Consider the following 17,551-nt stretch of genomic DNA (forward strand, 5'->3'; position numbering starts at 1 on the left):
GTGACAAACACGCTTATGATGGATGTCCATAAAATGAGACGAGGCACCAAGCCGGTGTTCTGGAGGTTTGTGCCCGGTGAGCCATGCTGCCGGGGCTGGAAGTGGAGCAGAAGATGGGTAAGCGTGAGCCGACCCTCCCGAGTCCTTCGGCGGTCCGGTCTGGAGAGGGGAAGCTGTGACCGGGGCCCAGGATGCCGCTCACTGGGCTTTCATCACGAGCTCTTCCAGCGCCTTCTCCCTCTGATTCCCACAGAGCAAAAGAACTTCTTTGATTTCATTTTGCTGGAATCCCATATCGTTGAACTGAGCTAACAAATGCAAGAATTCAGCCGCCTGGAGGAAGAAGGAAGAGAACGGAGCGATGTTATCACGGGCTTTTAAGGATGGATTTATCACAGAGTCGCAGCAGAGGCAGCGTTGGGTGTCGAGGCTGGAGCCAGCCGGGTTGTATTACTGCTGAAGGGCATTCCTGGTACCACTGCCGACAGCAGAGCGAGGGCACACATACCGCTGCCAGCATTTAAAAGTGTGCCTTTATATCAACTTCTAAAGTAAGAAATCTTTAATAAAGCCAGCCTCTAGCTGCACTTATTCCTTATAAAGTTTAATACAAATTCCATGCAAGTGTTTTCCTGCGTTATAAAGAGACCAGGGGAAGGCAGCGAGTACAAGCTGGAATTAATTTGCCCTGCTTCCCCCCTTGCTCAGGCTGGGCCCCAGCGCCACAACATCTCCCGGAGCCACGTCCTCAATAAATAACCCCCTGCCTGACACCGAGACCCGGGCGCCCTCCCACTGCCACAGCCCAAAGGAGCAGTGAGCCGGCAATCCTACGCGCCGTCGGCGTCACGACAAACACCCCCAGCCCAAATTTCCAACAGCTTTTCTCCCACGCCGGCTCCTCGCTGCCCCCAGGAGAAGAGTGGTGATGGAGACCAACACCCGGCGTGCCACCACGGTTCTTCTCCCTGGGGGGTGAATGCAAAGAGGGGACTGGGAGGGAGGTAGCGAGTGCTGGTGGGCTCGGGGTGGGGAATTCCCCGCGCCGGGGCTGAGCGAGCATCGTGCTTGCGTGGCAGGGTGAGAGGATGGATGGAGAAGAGTGACGGAGCGGGTGTCCTTCCCCGGCTGTCCTTATGGTGACAGCACCCCAGGATCTGTGGCGAGCGCAGGCTCACTGCGTGCGGGGCAATGGGTCTGACCCGCCGGGAGGCGGCGTGATGGGCGGTGGAGGCGGAGGGGAGCATTCAGCCCACTGGAAAAGCGAGCCTGGAGGATGTAGCACAAAGGGCCGGGTTGTGCCGCCCCACTCTGACCTTTTTCTCCGAGTACTGGAACATTTCCATGGCCTCCTCCACCTGCCCTTCCTCGTAGCCCTGCTTCAGCAGCCGGTCGCAGGCACCCAGGTAGCTCAGTAACTGCAGAGGAAGACAAACCGGGGTTAATCCAACCTCGCAGACACGGGGTGCAAGTGCATTCAGGAGCCCACCTTGCCACCTTCCAGGGACATGCTCATGGGGAGGACCTAGGGCCCAACTGTCCTGCTGGCGCCCATCTGATGCTCGGCCAGGGCGGTCTGTCCATCAGCAGGACTCCCACTGCGAGAAGACATCTCGGTGCCCCCCCCCTCTCCCAGGGTGGGAACAGGAACAAGGCGGAGGGAGGACGAGGAGCAAACCAAACACCTGAACCCTCTGAGATAGAAAGCGGTGACCTCCAGGCTGGGGGGTGAAGCAGAGCCTGTCCCGGTGAGATGTCTCCCCCCGGCCGACCCGGCATCCCTTTGATGCGCCGGGGTTCGGGCACCCACGGGTTCGCGCCAGGGTCTGAGCACAGAACCCACCCCAAGGGAGACCCGTGTGCTGCCATTACCGAAAGTAAACAGTTATTTTTGGCTTTCCTCGTTGTTCTTGGAGTGCTGACAGCACTATTCCCAGCGGTATCTTTTAAATACCACGAGAATCATTCACTGTCCAAAAACATATGGGACAGACAACAATAAACGAGCTGTACAATAGCACGGGGAATAAAAACATCCCACGGGTCTCCTCGAAGCCGTGCCGTCCTCATCCGAGGAGAAGCTGATTCATATCTCCCCAGATCCACCAGCGCACAGACCTCCACCCTCCCCAGCACCACCGTAGCCAAGGAGAAGGATTCAGGAAAAGACCGTAAAACACACGAAAAAGCCAAACAAGTCCCTCAAACTGAGTCGATCGTTTGGCTAAACAGCAGAGTAAGGATTTTAAGAAATGTCAGCCTTAAGGACCGCTTGCTAACTCAAAAATTAGATATTCATTGGTCATTGGCATTCATAATCTGTGTTTATTTTCCTCATTCCCTTACTAACAGAACACCCCAGATCACCGCTCTATGTTCTTGCCCTGCCGCAGCAGGGCCGGCCGCTCACGGCAGAACACAGCCAGCCCTGGCAGCCTCTTCAAGCCCAGCATGAAACCGCTGCCGTTGTCAACTCAATGACTGTTATCATTAAAAAATAATTATATATATATTTTTATATATATATATATATATATATCTCCATCCTCAAGACTAAATCAAATCAGTTTTTTAACTATTATGACCTGCTAACCCCTTGGGTCCGGTACCAACCTGACCGCTCACTAGGGAGGAGGAGGAGGTGCCACTGCCCTCCTAAAGCTCCTTCTCCCCTTGTAGCTCTCGAGGAGGCCCCTTGTCACACTTAGATGTGAAGTTCCTCCAGCGCAGGCACCTCTGGAGAGCTCGGCTTTCTGCACTACACGGCCAACCCAACAACCTCGTCACAACCCCCCTGTGTGGGAAGAGACCTCCAGGCTCAGGCAGACCATTTAACCTGCTCATTTATCTCTTCCCTCGTTTGCCGCTACTTGATGTTATGCGCGGCAATGGAGCTTTTTACACTGACGTAAAGGAAATCCCTCCTCCAGTGGGTTTTATCTTCCATGTCCCTGTACCACTTTGGCTGACGCCCATCAGAAAGGCCTGACCCCATGATGTCCCCACTTCGAGATGGATGCTCTCCGGCTGCGGCCATTTGTCGCTTCTCAGCTCACACGGACATTGAGAGCTCTGCGGATCGACGACCCATTTTTTGACGGATCAACGATCATTAATCAAGGTGCAATGATGCATTTTTGGTATAGCCCTTGCCCATGACATCCCAGATGATGAACCTTTGGCACGCTGGGGTAACTAAACCTGCTTGAGCCTTTTAGAGAGGTTCTTCCACCAAAATTGAGAAGGCATCGCCTCTTTAAGGCAGCAGACTTGCCTTCTCCAACAGGGTGGGCTCTGCCAGTTTGGCTTGACACTGCAAAGAAATTGAGCAATTTTTTGGCTACCATCTGGTGCTACAATCTATCTTCATGGTTGAAGCTGTCATCGTCACTCACTGAAACCCTGCGTGACACCAGCGAGCAACGAGGAGCACCCACAGCTCTTGTTTTTAACTTGAGTTGAAACATATGTTCCAGGAGGGTTTAGCCTAATTTGGTAGTTCTGTACTTGTAAGAGACGCGTGAATGGCTAGGCTTTACGTTTTATCTTGGCTGTATTGGGCGTGACTGGGAAAGACGGGGACTGCTGGTGAAGGAGACACGGGATATAAGGTCGACCTTGTATTTGGGTGCATTAATCTCCTCTCCAAGGGAATGGGAGTCCCCGTGCTTACACGGAAGGGAGCAGACTGTACCCATTGCCATCCTTAATCAGATGAACTGCTTCTTCATATCGAAGCCAGCAGCTGCCGCAAGACACCCTTGCACAGCTCTGTGCAAAGAACATGGGCTGGGCTCTGCCCGTCTCCCTCTGCCTGGATGAAACCTTTAAGAATTGAAGAAATAAAGCTTTCCTTCCCGCCCCGGCTCGTAGCGACCATCGCCTGAAACACCAGCGAGGGCCTGGGGAGGCTGGTCCAGCCGGGGGTGACTCAGGAGGGAGACAGAAGCTGCGGGATGACTCAGCCGCAGAGCAGCTTTGTGTGCCGACCAGACGGGGAAGAGCTGGCCCATGGAGCACAGGCAGCTCCCCGGGAGGACGGGAAGGAGACCGGCTCCCGACAGCGGCTGCTGGGTGCTCACACCTCTGCCCAGGGTCTGCTCCTGCTCCCCGGCATGACAGCCCGGTGGGACACCCCTCTTGCTAAGCTGCGATCAAGCCCCTTCTCCCTCTCTGCAAGAGCTGCTTGGATAATTTAGCCCTACCAAATCCTCCACTGGGATGGGCAGGTCCAGCCCCAAGCTTGCCAAGCTGGAAGGTCAGACCAGCAGCATCCCTCGTGGCACGGATGCTCCAAGCCCACCTGGACCACAAAGGGGTCATCTGGACAAGCAGAGACCTCGGGAATCAGGATGCAGCACAGCGGGCTGCGATGTACTGAGATATCAGGGGTAGGAAGAGGTTGTATGTTAATTATTTCCAATAAATTCCAGGTTATTACAGAGAAAAAGAGGAAAAGAGCTCTGGGACCAAGCCGCAATGCTTTCATGGAGTCCCTGGTTGCTCCAACACAGGGAGCTTGTGCTTTGGAGAGAGCCCAGAGAAATCTCCGAGGTATTTGTACAGCCCCGCTCTGACAGGATGAGCCATGGCAATAATCATACGAATCTAACAGCCGGGAAAAAATGATGTGCAAAAAGTTTCCATATACGGGGGCAAAATTTGTACTTCAAAAGGACACCATGCTCCATACAACAGATTGAACAGATAACGCTACCCGGCCGTTATTACTCGCTGAAAAGCTGAGGGCGACTCATTGCTATTTTATTACAGCAAAAGCGCAGACGTCTGATCTCATGGAAAACCCTGTCAACTGCGCTCTGATACCAAAGCGGGAAACCCAAGGCCAGCAGAAGTCCACCCCAAGCAAGGACAGCCATCCCTTTCTCCGTGAAAATCAAGTTTCTTCTTTACCAAAAAGCCTTCCCCGGCACCGTGCCAGCTCCACCAACCTGACTCAAGCTTTGCTTCCCAGTCTTCTGGAGGGTGAGGATGGCTTTGCGGGTGGGGTAGCCCAAGGCTATGACGGGCTCGATGAGGTCTCGCTCCTCTTGGCTCAGCGCCGAGAGCAGGTCAGCCGCCGAATCCGGCTGGGATCTGTGGAAACTGAGAGGTCGCGCAGGCGTGGAGGCAGGGGGGAGGCAGGCGTAGGGGCTGAGGGACTGCAAGAAAAAACAGCAGATGGTCTTGCTTCAGCTCGTGAAATGACGTTAAACGACCCAGGCTGAAGCAACGCTTTCGAACGCCGGCGGTTACCTTGCTCTTTCCAGAAAAGGAAAATTCCCATATATGGGACAGACCCCCCTGGGCATCAAAGGAGACTGGATTTAATTAAATCCAGCCTCGGCTACAGATACGGATCAGAGAAAACAGCGCTCAGGAAGGTTCAGGGGGCAAAGGGAGCAAAAGCAGCTTCCTTTCCCTGGGAATCCCGGACACGTCTCCAGCAATAGATGCCATGCCTGTCCCCGACCGGCCGAGCAGGAGGCAGCGCTGCCCGCGGGCAGGCGACGCAGCCCGGGCAGGAGGATGCTCCCCTGACGCCCCGTCTATGCCCGTGATGTTGACCCGTATTTAGGTTTCTCTTACAAAGCCATCTCCAGAAATTACCTCGCACACAGAAACACTTCCCTGAGTTTTCTCTTTAGTTTTTGGCAGGCTCCACTTGTAACAGCAGCCGAGCAGGGTGGGCGATGGGTTAGTAATTAGTTGCAACAGCTGTTTAGTATATAAATACACACGGGCATTTAATCTTTCCTTAATTACCCTGCAGTTAATGCAGCTACATATAAACAACCTGGCCTTTCACGTGTCCAAGGGTTTTAATTGCAGGTTTTCAGTAATTCATCTCCTAAATCTCACGAGTAGCTGGGTGAGATGTGGTTTCTTAAAAAATACATGGTGCAATTCAGATTTAAGGTGACAAAGCAATACTTACTCCACCATCTCACAGCGCTGCCTCTGTCGCTAAGGGATTGGTGTTTCTAGTAGGACTAAGGAGTCTAAAGTTTCCTAGGAAAGACCTGATGGCTCCAAGGGGGCGTTTCCCCATAAACTCTGTTTATGTCTGTTAGAGGGGGGAAAATGGAAAGGAAAGAGGGAAAAAAACCAACCTTATTTCACTTTTTTTTTTTTTTTTTACTGTTTCAATTGAAAAATCAAATAAGATGCCTTGCTTGTTGGGAAAAACAGGGCTGTTTTGGTTTGGACCAAACTTATAAAAACTCGTCAGCAATTTCTCATGGGTTCAGTGTTCCCAAAGCCCCAACTTCGGTTCTGTTTTGCTGGCCCGACCCCAGCAAACGGCACCAATTCAACGCTCTCTGCCCCCCTCCTACCTCCACGACAAGGGTTACCAGAAGAAAACACCTCACCGGCACCGTGGGCTTATGCTGTTTGATCGGGGGGATGGACGTGGCCGCGGCCGGAGGAGCCGTCACCAATGTCCCCAGGCGGGACGCGTCCGTGGCTGGCCCGTTGGTGACGCTGCAGCTGGTGCGGGGGCGCTGGGGGAGCGGCCGTGGCACCGGGACCTCCCTGCTCTCCCCGACGGCTTTGTTCAAAGGATGCACCAAAGTGGCCAGCTTCCTCCTGGCCGCTTCCAGCTCGTTCTTCATGTTGTTAAATATCACCATGGATCTTCTCTGCTTGCTCCGGTCCGGGCTGGCCGGGCAGTGGCTGTTGTTCTCCGGCGGGGGCTCCAGCAAGCCGGGCGAAGTCTTTGGTCTGGTCTGGTAAAAGGCAGGACGTAGAGGGACACCTCTCCCAGCATTTCTCCTCCTGGAGACCTTTTCATCCTTGTCGTTCTCTTCCCAGGAGGTCGAGGAGTATTCGTCATCCTCTGAGTACTCGTCCTCCTCCGAGTGCCAGGTCTCGCTCTCGGTGTCGGACAAGGTTCCTCTGCCCTTGGTGGGCCCGTAGCTGCCGTCGGCAGCACTCAGGCTGATGCAGCGCCGCACCGCACTGTCCCGTGCTCTCCCCCCATAGCTGTCGGTGGGGTCCACCAGCAGCAGCCAGCACGGAGGAGCCGTGGGGACAACTTCGGAGGTGACCCGATGCCGGGAGGTTTGCTGCTGAGAGGCCACCTCCACCCAGTAAAGCACTTTTCTTTCCAGCGAGAAGTCGTGCTGCGGAAGAACGAGAAGCGGCTGGTGAGGGCATCTGAAACCAAGACCATGCGGCACCGAGCAAACCACGTCCTTCATGAGGGCACCTTAAGGGCTGCATCCTTCCCTTGTCGGCTCCTATTTCCCTGGGCATCAGGGCTGGCTGCGGGCACCTGGGCTGTAGGATTGGGCAGTGCCAGCCTCATCCCTGTAGGGAATCCCCAAATTTATACTTGAAAAAAATCTGTCTACAAAGTTATTACTATTTTGAATTGTATCTGCAATTCTTTTGATAGGTATCTAACTCCCAGAGGTGATTTTGTGTCAGTTTGGTGGCTGTGGAAGGGGACAGCACCTGTTAGTGGCACCTGGTGGAGCCACATTGGGCACAGGGGCTCAGGAACCACCAAAGTGGGAGATGCCACCTTGGGCAGAGACAGGACCGTCGCAGGAGTCTCTGGTGGCGCTGGGGGCTCGGCTGGTCCCAGAACAGAGTCGTCATTTCCACGCAGCGCGGCTTAAAATATAAGCATGTTTGAGACTGAAATCTGAGGGTTTTCCTGGAACAAACAAGCCCTGGCCGTCGCAGAGCTCTCCAAACAAGGTCTCCTCTGGACGGGCAGGCAAGAACATTCACAGCCCAGGAATGCTGTTTTTACTGCTCCCTGCCACTTGTCAGCCGTGGACCCAAACCAGCCTCCCCAAGGAAAACACCACCACGTGCCTCCAGAAGGATCAGCCCGGACCACCATCGCAATCGCTCAGCCTCGGCGGGGAGCACTGACGCATCCCCGACCAGGGAGAAACCCAGGTCTGGGGGTTTCCCGGGCTAGGATGGGATGGTGGACCACCTCAGCTATCCGTGAGGATGCTCACCATCAACTGCCTTCACATGGGTGGCAAAAAATGTGCGCGTTAATATTTCCTTTGGAGAAATCACTTAAAACGAACACCACAGTGACTCTTCACGTTAAACACGTCCTGCAGATTTGGGATCTGGCATTTTCGGAGGAGGGATGAGCGAGGCTGAGCTTAGGGAAAAGCCAGACGTGGGGTTTACTGCTGGTTCACCCATCACCAGGAGCCAGCAGGGGCCGGTTGGGATCACCCCGACCGCCTTCCCCCCGTGAAGTGCACTGACCCCACCTACGGGTGAGACTACTTAAGGCTGAACACACAAAGTATTTCCGAAATTGTCTTCGACTGGAGCTGTGCTACCTCTACCCATAAGCCCGGAGAGCCGACTCCATGCCTTCGGTGCAGTTGTACGGGGAAAGGCTCCCGACCCCCTTCCCAAGCACAGAGAGCTCCTTCCAATTGCTGTGCCGGGGTTTAAAATTGGTGACAAAACTGATGCAGCAATAGGTGTAGATTCAAACACAGTTCCATTGAGCAATGTGGAAGATCACAAAGTGCCCCAGGATACTCTGTATATATTATCCATTCATAATATATATATATGTTGCCAGCACAGGTAGTATTGCCTGCTTTTATCTCTGTTAGATTTATCAATAAATATTTCTAATAAATGAGATAGCGACGATTCCAGACTAGAAAACAACCCCAGAGCAGAGACTGAAGTTTGATTCTCTTATCCCAGGAAGACCCAATCCTCCTGCTTGGACAAGATTTAAAATAAACCAACCCTAAACCAACCCCATTCCTCACTCCCACCCACCACAAACCCTCCTCACCTCCTCCCACTCCTGCAAACCAGCCAATTAAGAGGAGATCAATTAGGAGGAGAGGTTTCCCTTCTTTCACGTGAAAAGGCAAAGGCTGATGACATCCCTTTGAGCACCCCACCAAAAGCGAATCCGGGCGCGGACGCGAGCAGAGGGGACTCACCATGGTGCTCATGAGGATGTCGGTGCAGTCGGGGAGCTCGATGTCCGGGGCGGTGACTAAAGTGTTTTCTCCCCCCGAGTCCCCGTCGAGGCTCCTGGCCATCCGGAAGGGAACTTCGTCCAGGTAGCTCATGGCCGCTGCCTGATTTCTCGCTGCTGGAGGAAGGGATGAAACAAAACTGTAAAAGGCAGGACTAGCACCTTTTAAGTTGGGTGGAAGGAGAGAAAGATGAGCTATTTCAAGTGACGCGGGTAAAAGGAACGCAGCCCTTAGAGACGCCACCAGCCAAGTTAAAACCTCTGTGCGCAACGCCCAGATTTGCAAAATCTTGCTTACTGATACCGGGAAGATTTGTCTGAACTAACCTCTGCTATTCTAAGCTTTGGCCAGCAGGTCCAGATCAAGCTTACGGCTTCATTTGGCAGAGATCCTGAGCCTTTTTCTCCTCCGCTTCCATCTCCACGGTGCTTTCCATCCCTCCTCCTGCCCATCGCACGCTCCCTTTCCCAAGCTGGGGACAGACTTTTTACAGTTACAGAGGCGGAAACCCCAGCCAAGGAGGACACCTTGCAGGTCTCCTCTCTCCGCACGACCTGAGAGCCCCCGTGGCCACGGAGCTCATGCACGCGGCCACGTGCTGCTAAAGCCATCACACGGAGCAGCCCGGGGGCAGCTGGGGCGAGAGCATCCCCTCCAGCGCCGCCGCAGTGAGCCGCGAGCCGCACGAGGAGGCTGGGGCATCAGGCAAGCTTCGGTGTTAGAGGGATGTCAAACGAGCCATTTTAAGGCCAGATTAGCTTTTAAGAACCGTCTATTCATTTTAGGCGCGGTGATGTTTTCAGATCAGGAAGGGGAGGGGGGGGAGAGAAAAATTTCTGATGAACCGCGAACGGTGGCATAGAGAATATTACTGCGATAGCGCAGCCATCAGTTCTGTATAAATGACTCAATTTAGTAAAAAGCCACTACTTGCTGCATGAAACCCCGAGTCCCCAGCTTCCCAGTGACGGCAGCGTGCGACATTATTTCTTTTATATATTATTAACTGGCAAGAGCTGACGCTCAGGAATTCACTGCGTCCATGTGCCTGTTCATCCCAAAGCAGCGGCCCCCGGCAGCCATTCTCAGGACACAAACTGTAAATACTTGGTGTGACATCTGTAGGTGCTTTTACCAATTATTTTTTTTTTTCTTTTAAAAGGAAATGGCTTCTACGACAACGAGGATAAACACTCCACAAAAAGAAAATAAGCAGATGAACACAGGAAGAAAAAGCTGCCTGTTTAATGCAAAAATATAGTGGGAAATGGCATTCACGGTAGTTTCTTATGTTAGCAAAGGACTAAGAAAGTGCTTCCAAACCACAAAGAGCGACACGCACAATTGCTCGGTGCAACTCGGTTGCTCTTCTCAGAATTACAAAAGAGTTGTTGCTCACCCGCTTACGCCAGGAGCCTTTAATACCTGGGGCTGTAGTGCAGGCAGAGCCCCTAACTGGCTTTGCGGCTCCTGCACATGTTCTGCTGCGAACACGCAACACATGCAACGTGTTGGGAGCCCGCACGGAGCCAGGCCATCTGCTCCCCAGCCTAAGAGGGCTCAGCGTAAGTTACAATTCACATCGGTGCCAACAAAGACACCGCGTCAAAACATCCGTTAAGCGAAGCCGCCTTCCCCATCTCCTCCGCAGGGCCACCGGCAAGAGGGACGGACCCTCCTCACATCTCACGCTGTAAATCAGCGGTTCCCAAAAGCTGTGGGGTACAAAGGAGCAAAGGAAAAGAGTATCTCGTCATCTGTCACTTAGAATGGCTTTACTTGGTTTTAAATGCCACTTGAAGGGATGGAGATGGGTCGTGAACGTGTCTGAAGCCACGACAAAGAAAATACGGAGAGATTATGGTACTGTATCTCACTGCATAAATACTGTGCTCTACGAAAGGCTCCCACAAGTGTTAATTCCCAAAACCCACTATTCAGAAAAAAAGTAGTACATTGGGGTGAGGAGCGATGACAACAAAAACGCTACTAGATAAGAATAAAAGAAGGTCAGTGGTAAACACCAACTTACACCAGAAAGTGACTCCTGCAAGGGTTCCGACCTCATCAGCTCCACGCCAGCCCTGCCCCTTTCACAGCAAAGACACAGGCCGAACAAATTCCCATCAGGAAGAGGATGTGCCTAAAAAGCATGAGAAACCTGAACTGCGCTGGGACCAGGGAAGGAACAGGATGCCAATGAGCCTCAGAAACTCATAACCTATCTTTTCTTCTGGGGTCTATTTTTTTAAAACTTAAAATAGTAGGAAACACTATACTCAGACAAGTTTGCATCCTAAATCTGAATACACAAGGGTTTTTTTTAAGAATTACTACCCTGTCTCCATGTATTTTATCAGTTAAGAATTTAAACGTTCCTCTTCCACCCGTGGCTTCAACATCTTTCTCAGTAAAAATAAAAAGCGTTCTAACACAGATGTCATTAGACGTGAACACCCACAGAAAGCTAGAGATTGAAGTATACCTAAACGTACATCAACCACTGGCATTTCCAAGTCCTACTTTTACTAACGATATAAAGTTATCCTTACCGTCAGACGAACTCACGGAGCTCTTCTCATGGCGCAGGGAGACCAGGGCTGCTTCTACACCGCCTGCTTATCTGCTGCTCAGTTCTTTAAATTCCTGCAGCGTCAGACAAGCATCTGACTTTGACAGTTTTAAGATTATCATGGCTTAAGCGGTTAGTCTGTGTCATCAGACATGCTGATGGGATAAGGAGCCTAACTATTTAAGCAGAGTATCCTCCGGTCACTAAGCTTCCTGAATTGCAAGTGTTGTTTCTGCAATTGTTTTTACGCTATTTGAGCTTTTGCTTTTTCATCGGGTAAGGCTCCGCAGGACCCGACCCGACCCTAGGTCATGGAGTAAAGAGACACGAGAAGCGACAAGTAGGGATGGAAGGATGTAGGGACACGCAAATCAGAACCCAGAGGACTTCACGGTAACCTGTATTTTGGGGTGCTGTAAGCAGGCAATATACGCACGAGCAAGAACTGCACGCTCCAGCACCCAGATCAATTCCAACTCTATCAAAAATGACCAGTTGTGTGCTCTTACTAACAGAAATCAATGCAAAGCTTCAGCCGAGAAACTGTTGCCATTCCATGTAAGGCCCAACTGTTGAACTTAGGCAATTACGTGTTGCCTCCTCCATGAATTACACAACGCTGTGATGCAAAGAGGTAAGAAACCGGAGAGATTAAATCCATTCCCACCTATCAGGGATAAGCAAGAATAAGAACTGCAACCCTGGGAAGATGCCACGACAATCTGTGTAGACCAGTGAAGCCCCAAATCCATACGGCCCATCACTGTTCCAAGCAAACTGCCCAGAACATGGAAGGCTCTGAAATCCGATGCCTCCGTCACCTCGTAGGAGGGAGAAGTTCCTTCACACAAACCTTCTGCAGCGATTTGCTCCACAATGGAGTCGTATTTGATGCCAAGTACTAGAAGAAATCTCTCCCTCGGAGTAAAAATGCTTCAAACAACAACAAAAAAAATAAATCAATTTTTCTCTGTTTATTCTGTACAAAAAAACAACTTACAGAAAAGAACGGCATTTTTAAATTAAATATTATATACATCATCTGCCTCTATACAAAAATAGCTATATAGGCAAAAAACAATTACAGTAGGTTAGACTTCAGATTTTATTGTTTTTTTTCCAGCAGGCTTATTCATCAAATTGATATGTATTCACATGGCTGTCTGACCTATTTCACCACAACCGGGAATTTTTTCCATATTGTGGTACCAGTTTTAGTCCACAAAAGCAAAATGTCAACAGCTGCTTTAATCAACCTTGAAAAACCCTGGCTTGTTTGTACTTCAGAATTTGTTTAAACTTGTAATAGGTTCGTTTCTACACACGAAAATACAGGAACTATTTTGACAGTGATGCTTGACATGCTTCATTTAAGAAGAAAAACATGTTTACTAATGATCTCTTTTTTTTTTAAACTTCTTTATTTCTGGAAATTTCATCATCTGGATTTAGGCTTATAAAGATAAAAGCCACTAAAAATAGGATGTTAATACTGGCACAGATACCCTTGTCAGCAATGTTTCTTTAGTAAGATTGAGATCTGTTAACGAAAACTCGCAGCGGGATTGTAATTCCACACGGCGAGAGGCCTAGCAGCTTTGGGCTCGCTCAGATACTTCCCCACAGAGTCAGATGGCAAAAACATTTCTTATGCTTTTCTTCAACATATTCCAGTACCTGGCTACTGAGAAGACAGAGGATGAGACTTCCTCTTTGGACCCTCTCATATTTACACACATGACTATAACGAAACATCCCTCTGACATTAAAATAACGTATTAATTATCTGACAGCCGTGGCCCAAGTGTCATTAGTGGGGACACTCGGAAGAACCCATCCTGGAGGGATGCAGCTTCCTTCGGGGTGATCAGCTGGCACCAAGTACTGATCCCATTCGTGCCTTTAACAGAGAAAGCGTTGTTTGAGAGAACGGTAGGAGTTTGGTAATAAGATTTATTATATACCCACACAGGCATTTTTCCGTACTGATCAATACACAAAACACTGTAAACTGTACTCCAAAACTTGTTTTTCAATACACAAATATAAAAATTACACGTATTATTCTATTAAATGGAATGGTTATGCATTGAAGTGCGCTCTGCCTCACACAGGCATCTGTTGGATACAGCTCCATCAAGCAAAAAGCCTGATCCTTAGCTGAAAAAAACCAGGACAATTCATTGCATAACCATATTTGGAAGTTATTGAACCAAAAGGGACCATAATTTTACAACCTCAACAAACAATACTTGTCATCTTTGATAATAAAATAAAGACTTTGGTTTTACCTGATCTGGATTAGAGCTGCTACAGAATGCTCGGCCTGTAAGTAATATTCTCTGAAGGGCTGCAATAGATGGGCTAGAGGAAATTCATCTGTTAAAATACAAACATTGAAATCATTCAATAAACCAGAAAGACCTTCAATTCCAGGCAGTCTTAGAAACCCCAAATTTGTCAACTCATTTGCTGCTCGCCGGCTGTAACCTGAAATCACTTCCCCACGTAGTATATTAAGGACTATTTTGGTATTTGCATGTCTCCTGATCTGTACCAGAGCAGCCAGAGGCACGTCAAGACTAGCAAAACTTTTCCTGCCTCAATCCTCTAAACAAGGGGAACATATGGATGGCTGAATCTTCACAGATTACCCCAGTCGCACTTACCAAAGCACCAGACTAAAGCATCTATTGGGTGCTGGAAGTCTTCAAATCATTCTGTTTATTCTCACTTCAGCTTAATCTACAACCTCTTCTTGCAAAACATTATGAAATCGGCTTGAGATTTACTGCAGTCTATGCTGAAGAGCCAAACACTTCTTACATCTCATGTGTTAACAGCACACTACATCTTTTCCTCAAAGCATAAATTACTCCAGTGGGTGATTTCTTTCACAACTATTCTTGTGCCTGCATTTTAAACCCTGTGTCTACGGGATGGGGGTGTGGTGTGGAAAAACACTGTTAAGTATGGCAGAACTCACCTGGATCCCCAAAGAGCTTGGAATCGATTTCAAGTTTTTGCTGTAGTAGTTTTTCCCTTTCCTTCTTCTGTTTCTTTTCCATTTCTCTCTTCCTTTCCTCCTCCTGTTCTCCCTCCAACATAACTCTTAACGCTCTCTCCTCAGCTTCATACAGCTCAGTGCGATTTTTGAGCAACGTTTTGAGACTCTCCACCTGACTTTCAAATGCTTCGTCTGCTGAGGGGGGTGGACAAACACCTAAACAGAAAGAGAATTAATTTTAAATTTTCAAATTCAGAAGGGTCTCTGTTATCAGACTTCAGAGCAGAGCTGGCAAAATCTCAGAGGAATAAGCTTAACCTTGCTAACAACTACCTTACTGGAATAATTATTCTATCAAGGGCTTGGAAGTGTAGAAACACAACCACCCTATTCAGCACTTTATAGCTATTCCTGCATAACAATGTAACTAAAATCACTACCAAAGAAACAGCTTTTTCTAGCTGCACCTTGCTAGTCAGCACAGGGTACGCCCATCACCTTATTTCCTGTGTGCGCAATTAAAAAAGTTTGGAAAAAATTTCGTAATTAACCTTTCCTGCCAGCTGCCTCTTTTCTCAGTTTCCGAAGCTTTTCTAATGCGCGCAGGATGTCCACCATCCTCTTTGTGTCTGCTTGTTTCTTCCGTACTTCAGACAAGACACTGTCTGCAGCAGCCTTAAGTTCTTGCTCCTATGAAAGAAAGCAAAAAACCAGACACGATGTGTGAAACATCCCACAAAGACATGAATGAAATGGTACTTCCAAAAATGTTAGTGAAGTACAGGAGATCAGAGTAACTTCCTAGTAACACTCCCATAGTAAGTTAAGTCAATCATCCAACCTTGCCTTTTTGTGAAAAAGCTGAAACACAACAGCCTTCAGGAAATAAAGAACGCGGAGCAACAATAAATTTGGGGCAAAAGGCTAATGAATTCAAAAAGCCCGATAACCTTCAACCACAGAAAGTTAGGAAAACCATACAATAAACAGACACCATCCTGATTCTACAGCTCAGTAATTAAAGACCATTAACATGCCACAGTCTGAACACAAAACCTTTCCCAACAGCTGCTCCACACCATCCCAGCGGCGGACCTAGCACCAGCAGAAGTGTAGCTCTTTAGCCAAAAGCCAACACAAAAGTGCCTACAGCACCACCCAGCAAGCCTAATTTTGGGTGATTTAGCTTTTCGGGGTTTTTTTCTGCTTTGGAGCTCTTTTACTTCCCAGTGAGACTGAAAAGCTTGCCAACAAGCAGCTTTACAAGGCTGCTGCTTGTGGGCAAGGCTTACAGTTACTGAAATGGCGTTGCCCACTGAAGGGTAGCTGTGAGCAGCATGGGGCAGGCTGACAGCTTGGGAACAGAGAAGACCTCCACAGGCAACCGAGCGTTCAGAAACCACTTAAGCCCCAACTGTCAACACCTAGGACGTGACCATGGTGAAACGGAAATGCCCACGAAGGCTTTTAAAGAAGAAGCAGGGCCGCAGGCCTCAGAAACAGCGTGTCTCCAAGCAAGGTGAATCCATGCAGCACCCAGGTGGCACCTAACGAACCACAGGGGCCAAAGCCAGGTGCCAGGCAGGCACAGCCCACTGCCGGCAGGTCCCCCCCAGTTCCCCCACCCTGCCCTGGGACACGCAGGAGTCCCCGGGAGATCACACCGCAGCCGGGGGAGACAGGACCAGGCCGCTCGGGCCCGTACCCGGTTCTTCTCCTCCACCTCCTGGATGCACTTGGCCCTCCACTGATCGATCTTGGCCTCCCGCTCGGCGGCCCGGGCCGCCTCCTCCTCCTTGGCCGCCTTGGCTTCTTGCTTCCTCCGCTGCAGCCGCAGCCTCCTCTTCCTCGCCCTCTCGGCCTTCCTCCGCAGCGCCTCCCGGTAACCGGGCTCCCTCAGCGGCCGCACGATCTCCCGCAGCTCCCGCCGCGTCGCCTCCGCCTCCTCCCGCGCCTGGGCCCAGCCCGCCTCGTCCCCCTCGGCCTCCCGCCGCCGCAGGGCCCGGCAGAGCGCGGCCAGCCGCGCCACCCGCCCCAGCGCCTCCACCGCCAGCCGCCGGGCGCTGCTGGGGCTGGCGGCGGCGGGCGGCGGAGGCGGCGGGGGGGCGGCCCGGCGCCGGCCCAGGAACTGCGACAGCCACAGCTCGTCCTGCTGCCGCTGCGCCGCCGCCGCCTCCTCCTCAGCCACGGGCCGCGGCGGGAACGGAGGAGCCGCCGGGAAGAAGGGGCCGCCGCCCGGTGCGAAGCGCGGCCCCGCGTCGCCCTCAGGCCCGGCCGGCGGCAGCGGCGGGAGGAGGAAGGGAGGGGGCGCCGCCGCCGCCACTGCGAAGGGCCCCGGGCGGGCGGCGGGGCCGGGGAAGGGCGCGGCGGGCGGCGGGAAGGGCCCCGCCGGCGGTGGGAAGGCCCGGAACGGCGGCGGCGGGGGGAAGCGGCCGGCGAAAGGCGGCGGCTGCGCCATCTTGGAGCCTCGGCCCAAGGCCGCCCGGCGCGCAGCGCCCCCTAGCGGCCGGGAGGCCCCGCCCGCCCCCTGAGGCGGCGCCTTCGGCCTTCACAGAGATCCGCCTAGGAAAAAAGAAAAAAAAGCCTCAAAAGTTCCAACTGACCATAAAATGTCAAATTTCGTCAGGGACAACAACTCTCCGCTGCTTGAATATTCGCTTTGTTTTATTCAAACGCCAGAGGTGAAGTACAAACTGTAGTTACACAGCGTTTTGTTTCCTTAAAAACAAGTTCTTGGTTACATAATTCCAAACAACTTTCAAAACTAAGTTGTTGAACAGTTTTGCCTAAAAGGTTGGTTTTTTTTCAATCCATTTTAAAAAAGGATTTGAATTAAAGGATTCGGAATTAAAAGCGGTTATATTTTTTTTCACTCTACAAAAAGGAAAGTGAGGATGCAGTTACAGATAGTTCACCACAGATTCCTGTTTTGAGGGGAATGAACCTTCTCCTAGAAATATTCTCAGCTCCAAACGCAGC

General features: G+C 51.0%; 2 protein-coding genes across 9 annotated transcripts; both read right to left on the minus strand.

The window, feature by feature from the left end:
• Nucleotides 1–198: 198 nt before the first annotated feature.
• On the minus strand, nucleotides 199–12,400 carry UBAP1L (ubiquitin associated protein 1 like). Of its 8 annotated transcripts, none has more exons than XM_054215636.1 (7): nucleotides 12,233–12,400; nucleotides 11,546–11,639; nucleotides 8,955–11,136; nucleotides 6,339–7,127; nucleotides 4,953–5,162; nucleotides 1,317–1,418; nucleotides 199–333 (listed from the first exon to the last, which is right to left on the minus strand). In XM_054215636.1, the coding sequence occupies exons 3-7, from the start codon at nucleotides 9,084–9,086 to the stop codon at nucleotides 199–201; spliced, it is 1,368 nt and encodes a 455-aa protein (XP_054071611.1). In that variant the 5' UTR covers nucleotides 9,087–11,136; nucleotides 11,546–11,639; nucleotides 12,233–12,400. The 8 variants fall into 8 exon arrangements, with proteins under 8 accessions (XP_054071611.1, XP_054071610.1, XP_054071607.1 ...); XM_054215635.1 differs by having other exon boundaries at nucleotides 8,955–9,106; nucleotides 11,026–11,136; nucleotides 11,546–12,400; XM_054215632.1 differs by having other exon boundaries at nucleotides 8,955–9,109; nucleotides 11,026–11,136; nucleotides 11,546–12,400.
• Nucleotides 12,401–12,524: 124 nt separating this feature from the next.
• On the minus strand, nucleotides 12,525–17,058 carry PDCD7 (programmed cell death 7). Its single transcript, XM_054215638.1, has 5 exons — nucleotides 16,278–17,058; nucleotides 15,124–15,262; nucleotides 14,552–14,788; nucleotides 13,857–13,944; nucleotides 12,525–13,465 (listed from the first exon to the last, which is right to left on the minus strand). The coding sequence occupies exons 1-5, from the start codon at nucleotides 17,028–17,030 to the stop codon at nucleotides 13,348–13,350; spliced, it is 1,335 nt and encodes a 444-aa protein (XP_054071613.1). The 5' UTR covers nucleotides 17,031–17,058; the 3' UTR covers nucleotides 12,525–13,347.
• Between the last annotated feature and the right edge of the window lie 493 nt (nucleotides 17,059–17,551).

This window comes from Rissa tridactyla, chromosome 9 (genome assembly GCF_028500815.1).
Source record: "Rissa tridactyla isolate bRisTri1 chromosome 9, bRisTri1.patW.cur.20221130, whole genome shotgun sequence".
Classification (NCBI taxonomy): Eukaryota; Metazoa; Chordata; class Aves; order Charadriiformes; family Laridae; genus Rissa; species Rissa tridactyla.